Genomic DNA, 7,376 nt, shown 5'->3' with positions numbered 1-7,376 from the left:
AGCGCGCTCGTTCAGAAAACAGCGATTAGTTTTCTTCTAATCCGTCTAGACTGGTGGCCCGGTGTACACCCGGCTGCATCATATTTCATTTAGCCATAGACACAATGTCAGAGAGCACTTTGTTCTATGGACTCTCCAGGACAAGTAATAAGTTCAAGAATAAGAACATTTCCATTTTGTATTTTAAGTAAATAATATGGCCTAATTTGATCCTATAGTGTGTTACTCTGCACCTGCTTTTTGCTTATTACAAATAAAGCAAAATTCTTGAAGACATAATCTTAAAGTAGAAGTTATACTGTGTCTCTCATCACATAAAATATGAACAACCAGGTAAGTGAGTCCTGTTTCTTGTATGGACTCGGTCTCGACTCGGTCTCTACTAGTCCTGGTCTTGGACTTGACTACAGCCCTGATCAGCACTGCATGATCAGTGTGAGAAATCATTTTACATCATTTACAAAGCTCTCAGTTCAGAAGAGCTTGAGTAATGCTTCAAATGAATTAGCAATATTTTCTAGTTTTTAATCTCCCGAGTGCCACAGCTCACTGTACCGTCTGGGGACGTGCAAAAGACCATTTTTTAAGAAATAGTTCTAACCATGCAATGGCAACAAAGACCAAGGCTACTGTTTCCCGCCCTTTGCATGATTAAAAAAGCATGACCTGAGAGACAAGGAGATGATCCATTTCTTCCTAAACTAACTTTAAGATTCTCCAGGTGGGCTTTTTTTTTGCCTGATCTAAGTTTAGTTCAGTTTAACCTAAAAGATGCTGACCTTTAGCATACTCGTGCTGCATGGTTACTTTCAAGATCCCTTAAATCCCCATTAAAAAATAATAATAATATGATATATATATATATATATATATATATATATAAAAAAAAATACAGTTTTGACTGTGTTATTGCATGTCTCATCTAATCTTCTCCCTTCCGGTTGGTCCTCCACATAAAGGCTGCAGAACGGTTCCTTAGCCGTGCTAGAATTAGCAGATGAAGCCAGCCAATGATTCCGTTTTAAAGTGTGCTAGCAGCCAGCCGGCTCCCAACAACCTGCTTCACAGGTCTGGAGATGACAACTCAGCAGCTGGGCACGGATCTCAGAGTCGGCAAATCTGCTGAAAGCTTTCTGTCTTTTTGGTTTGGACGCACAACTAGATGGGCCAAGTTATAACGTGAACCTAAATTGATTGGGGACTATTCAGAGTTTTAACTGTCACACAATGCATGCTGGGAAGTAGGCTAATGTGTTCCTCTTAGATCCTTAGAAAAGGGTTTTGAGGGAGTTTTAGTGAACACTCAGGATGACATTTAATCAACTCATCTCAATTTACAAGACTTTCAGGAATAACAGTTCTGAAAAGGATTTTAATTTTAGGGTGTCTTATGTATCATATAATATTGATGATACAAGATTAGTTGATTTCACTAAACTTCCAAATGATGTGCATCATCAAACATTTCTTATAATAATAATAATAATAATAATAATAATAATAATAATTCAAGAAAATTGAAAATGTATGCGTATAAAGCAGCTGTAGTACTGCAGTAGTTATTGTGATAATATCTTGTCAGTCATCCATCATTTCCTGTGTCCTCAGATCTGGAATCAAACGTGGTGTTATTTTCCCGTCTCTCCGCGCCCCCCCAGTCCAGCCCGGCCCTGTTTGCTTGTTCTCTCTGTGTGAGCAGCTCTCAGCGTCAGGGGGGACGTGATATTTCAAACAGCACATCAGTGCGTTTATGTATTGGGTGCCCGGAAATTTTTCCAAATAAACACAGCTTGATTCGACCTGGGTGGGCAGACTTATCAAGCGACTAATTCTATAAACAGATGAGGGAATAACCCGGCACCTCATTGGTTGTTGGGCAGAGGTGGTGGGGGGCCATGAGGGAGTTTCAGCGCAATGAAATTTTAATTAATGTGGGTGGGCTGAGAACACCGCCGACTGTTTATGATGGACAATTTATTTCCCAATGCAAAGTCAACATAACACAGCAAACGTACAACAATTATTAACATTTTTCTGGGGGCCCTCATGAGGCTGGGGAGTCAGTCAGTGGCGGAGAGGAGCTCCGGGAGCAGGCTTAACTTTCCCCGGGACACGAAACAGCTTCCCCGGAGTCATGACTCTCTACCACGGTCGCCTGCCGTCTCTCGGAGTGCCATCGGCTCTGAGCTTCTCCGCCCCCCCACTCATCTACTTGTACGGGGGGGACAGCGGAGCAGTGGTGCCTGCTGCCCTGAGCTTCATGCCGGCCCGCCAGCAGCCTCCGCAGAAGCCGCCCTATAGCTACATTGCGCTCATCGCCATGGCAATCAAGAGCGCACCGGAGCAGCGCGCGACGCTCAGCGGCATCTACCAGTTCATCATGGAGCGCTTCCCCTTTTACCACGACAACAAGCAGGGCTGGCAGAACTCCATCCGCCACAACCTCTCCCTGAATGACTGCTTCATTAAGGTGCCCAGAGAGAAGGGCCGGCCCGGCAAAGGCAGCTACTGGACCCTGGACACCAAGTGCCTGGATATGTTTGAGAACGGCAACTACCGTCGGAGGAAGAGGAAGACAAAGAGCCAGCAGGACGCTTTGAACTCCAAAACCGGCGGACACAAGCGCACGAAGGGCCCGGGCCCAACCACGGACCCTCAATCCTCTCTGAACCATCATACTGGCTCCGGAGCAGAGGAACCAGCGGGGCAGGATGCAGAGAGGATGGAGACACAAGGAGACAAAAAAGCGATTCTCGTCCCGTTTAACCACGCGGAACCTTCGCAAAATCCCTCCATACAGAGACCTAAAGTGTCCCCTAACCAAGACAGCATCGGGAGGGTGCGTGACGGCCTCCAGCCTACATGTCCCGCTCTGAGACATACTCCGCTGTGCATGGACGGCGCAAATGTCCCAGGCGCGTCCGGCCCCCGGGAGCCAGAGGAGAGACGGTCGGCGTTCAGCGGTAGAGAAACAGAGAGAGGTCCAATCTGCGCCGTCAGTTGCGCAGGAAACACTAACTTGGCTGCACTCGCGCGGGACAGGCTGAAAGGAAATGTACCGAGCAGGGATAAATCGAAAGGTTTTAGCATCGAGAGCATCTTGTCGAAAAGTGAAGACGAAATGCGCAGCAGCGTCCTCGGTTTGTCAGCGGAGACATGCGCAGAGCGCACGAGCCCTGAGTTGAGCTCGTCCGTGGTGTTCGGGGCTCGGCCGCATCAGTGGTACCAGATGGGATTCCCTCTCTGCTCTTACCTGTCACTCACACACCGCGACAAAGTACTGCATTTTAAATGAGTACACATATGAATTTCATGACTTTAATGTATTTTACACACGGATTCGTGGAAGTGTGTAACTAGCTTTGCTTGATGACATTTTCAGGATCTTTGTCATCTTCATCATCTACAGAAATATTCAGACAATGACAAACAGCAGCAGAAGTCTTTTAGAATCACTTTTACGCATGCGTAATTGTCAGTGGTTGTTGTTTGTGGCTGTTATTCCGATAACTGTTACTCCTCAAAGTCTATGGCTGCCCAATTTAATGCTTCACAAAACCAAAAGGTAAAAATATGAATGGATGTTGTCATTGTCATGTGAGTATTAAGGCAAAGCTCATATATAAAATGTTTCTCTCCCATTCATGAGGATGAAAGCCTTTAGAGTAAATCTGTTATGTAGTATGAATGTCATGGCTGGGCCTGTGCAGCCTATGAACTCCAGAGATGCCGCACAATATGAGAATAAATGTAGTACTCAATAATGTAATCAAATGCTATTTTACATTCGACTCTGCTCTGAATTCCATATGAATTATTATGTGCAAAATAAAGATTAGATTGGTAATAAAGTGACAGCATGATTTATTTACAGGCATATTGTTGCTATAGTTGAATGAAATGTCACCTTAAGATTTCTCTTTTTTTATAACAAAAAGAAACATACAAATGCCTTTATTTATTTGTCTTATTTTGTTTACCTCTGAGATATAAAGCTAGTGATGTTCATTGAGTATTGCCAGGCCTCAGCTGTAGAGGACTTTCAGGTTTTCTGTCCTGCACCCTACTATTCAAAATACGTTATTTATCTAAAGTGATTGGATAAAGACATCAGGGACTAACCGTGATGCTAGCAATATTTTTTCGCCAGTATCAACTTCAAATTGATAGTAAGACACATCAATAAATGAGGAAACCCAGACAAGGATTACAGACAAATCCAATGTCAGCAATCATTCTTTTAACATGACTCCAGAAACCTGACGACCCCTAACAACATCTGGACCCAAGGTTTCTTGATAAAAGACTCATGATGAATCCACTGGATTCTAGTCTAAAACGGGGCCTGAAATGGGCCAGTACTCTGAGTACCAGCATTTCTGATTTATGTCCACATGAGTGGACGTAAATCTTACTTCTTATTGTTAACAGTATTATTTTTAGGCTGATTTTCATACTAAAATAGGCTATATAGCAGGATTTATTTGGGAAAACCCAAGCGATTCTATGTGAAAGTCAGACATTCAGCCCCCTCCTAGAGTCCCAATGGAATGATCCTTTGTTCCATAAGAGCACGTTCAGACACTGCATCCATGCAATTGTAAAATTGGCAGTCATATCAGGCTCCGCAGATCCAATTGTTGACTATATGGAGTCACCCCTGCGAGATATACGTAGGAATATAAATATAACCAAGACACATGCAATGATTGTGTAATGCCACTGAAGCAAAGTTACTGTAGGCACAGTGACCTCTACCACCAGTCCAGGGACAGCATTTACTTATGTATAATTATGCATTGTCCCGGATAAATAGCCCTGAAATAAATAAATAAAATAAATTAGGATACTGGCGCCTTCTTTGGTCCAACTCTAAAATGTCCCTGCCTGAACAGTTGGACCCTGGGTCCATTCTTACATGTGCAGCTCGTCTCTGTTAGTCTGAAACAGGACGATGTTGTTGTGCTGGGCTGTATTTTTTTCTTTATTGGAATCCTTGATAGATTTTATGATTTTGATTTTGTGACACCATTCAGTAATGACTGTTTCCCCCCGGACGCGTCTCTTTTGTTTTGAAAAAGCCTTCTGGAAATGAAGGACTACTTCACTCAGTGGTGTAGTCTAGTGATCCGCAGGTTTACGCAGTATACCCACTAAATGCCAATGACAAGCATGCTTTCCATTATATTTTTGACATATTTTGAATTGTCATCTATGTTTTTCTTCTTCACATGGACTGAATAAAGATATTTTATTTTCACCCAAGTGTTTCCGAATACAGGGAAGGAAGTCGTTGATGCTCAAAACTTCCCTGGGGAGGACACCCTGACCCCCCACCATGATGGGATAGTGTAAGGACCCTACTAGTCTCGCTTTGCCAGTCCTTCCTCCACAGCGCTGCAGAGGAGGGTCCTCCGTGATGGGAGATATTCATGCTCTGGCATATTCGCATTTCTTTAAACCAATTGTGCGTGATTAAGGAAGGCTTGTGTCATGTGGATGCAACAACAGTGTTGATGTCATTACTTAGAATTCCTCATGGGGGGAAACTACACACTATAGCTTTAATAACTGCAACTGTGGTCTTCTTTTTTTAATCCTATGCAGAAATCTAAAAGGGTTTGAAAAGATGTCATATAAAACAGTTACCAGATTGGATGTCTATAATAGAAAATGGGGAAAGTAGCTGAGCTTTCTGGAAGGCTCCTAAGAAGCTGTGTGCTGGGGGGGGGGGGGGGGGGGGGGGGGGGGGGACCTGCCTGATGGGCTTGTGGTGTATTGTCTAATTTGTTACTATTTGGTTGAATGGTCTTGAATATTGTAGTTACTGTGTCATCGTTTCTTGATTTTTGTCTGTGGGTGGAGATGACGATGGGGTGTTTTGTATGTCGTTAAAAAATCAAAATAAAATCAAAATGGTTCATCACAAAAAAGAAAGTCCTAAATTAGACTTTCTGCGCTCCGACGTCTTGCAGAAGGACACCTACCTGGAGTCAGAGAGCTGTGCTGTCTAAAGATAAAGACAGGCCTGTAGCTCAGACACAGGAATGTTTGTTGAAATAAATAAACTTCCCCACATTTGAGGAGAGGAACTCACAATCACAAGCATTTCCTGTGTATAGGATTCTTTTGGCCAGACGTGTAAATAAAACATGATGAAAACCTCAGAAGAGAAGAAATGGAGGAGAGAAAAGCAAAGAAAAGAAGGGAGAGTTAACTGAACCCTTTTGGGATTTGGGTGCATTTCCTATTAACACATGAAGCACCAGTAATTGGCTTCATCCTCCAGCGATCTCCAAAGTCTTCTAAAAGCAAAGCCGAGTAATGCATGTTAGATGGTCTCTGGGAGTGTTTGAACAGTCGAAGATTCTCACGAGAAAAGGGAAGTCCTCTCCGTTGGATTTGTTATGGGAGAAAACAAAGTGCGCTGCTGGTTGCAGTCCGAGACGTTCTGCATGCAGGGAGCGCCGGGCTGGACCGGAGGACGGTGCTGCTTTTCCTCTCCAGTGCTTTCTCAGGACCCCTTAGCTGAGAGGGACCCCTTACTAAGATAAGCTACAAATGAATCTTATTAGTGAATAGAATACTAAACTATTAAATTGATAATTATTGGTCAGGGCGACCTCGGGCTCCCTCAGTAGAGCGTTCGCCCCATGTGGGCTGGGTCCTTAGCAGCGGCCCGGGGTTTGAGTCCGACCTGCGGCCCTTTCCTGGCAATTATATACTACATTCATGTTAAGAAAATTTAAATTTAGAAAAAACTAAATGAATAATTTGGTAGCCCCCCTGAGGTGTTAAACATGTCTGCTCTAAGCACACTGCATGCTGGGTAAGGAGGGAGAAACACATTACAAGAACATTAATCAGACCAACTCATGACAAAGTGACCTCCGCCATTTGTCCCAAATATATATTTGTTTTCCTATTTCACCAGCCTTTAGGCCTGTTTAGATGATCATACATATTTATGTGCACTCTGTCTTTGTTCTTCAACTCCCTAAAGAAAGATGTGCTTTCAATTTAAAAACTCAATCAGATTCAATATTCAGATATTGAAGATATTAATTGCTTCATTTTCTCTTGGATCAAGTTTCTTCCCTGACTTGGTGATTCATTTACTTTGTCTTAAAAATGAAAGCTCTTTCTCAGGATGTGAACGCAATCTCAGGCTTAAATACCATCAGTTGTGAAAGAAGTATTTATTTAAGTAAAAGTACTAATACAACAGTGTTAAAATCTGCAGCGCTCAAAAAACACCTGAACACACCAGAGGTGATCAGGTTCATTGGTCATGTTTGGGTATGAAAGGAACATCCACAAATCGGAGTTTTCTGTTGACGACTAAAACTACTTCTGAACGTACACATGTTCCACCA

The 7,376-nt window shown here is 43.1% G+C and overlaps 1 protein-coding gene across 1 annotated transcript; it reads left to right on the top strand.

Moving 5' to 3' along the window:
* Positions 1 to 1,929: 1,929 nt before the first annotated feature.
* LOC116693438 (forkhead box protein L1-like) lies at positions 1,930 to 3,851 on the top strand. The gene has a single exon (XM_032522429.1). The coding sequence runs from the start codon at positions 2,135 to 2,137 to the stop codon at positions 3,293 to 3,295; it is 1,161 nt and encodes a 386-aa protein (XP_032378320.1). The 5' UTR covers positions 1,930 to 2,134; the 3' UTR covers positions 3,296 to 3,851.
* Positions 3,852 to 7,376: the final 3,525 nt, after the last annotated feature.

Source organism: Etheostoma spectabile, chromosome 8, assembly GCF_008692095.1.
Source record: "Etheostoma spectabile isolate EspeVRDwgs_2016 chromosome 8, UIUC_Espe_1.0, whole genome shotgun sequence".
Classification (NCBI taxonomy): domain Eukaryota; kingdom Metazoa; phylum Chordata; class Actinopteri; order Perciformes; family Percidae; genus Etheostoma; species Etheostoma spectabile.
The sequence above is the reverse complement of the archived record's forward strand: the minus strand, read 5'-3'. Positions and strand labels throughout refer to the sequence as shown.

What these genes read in the sequence shown, in the direction of transcription:
- LOC116693438 (XM_032522429.1), top strand. Translation starts at nt 2,135, where the DNA reads ATGACTCTCTACCACGGTCGCCTGCCGTCTCTCGGAGTGCCATCGGCT.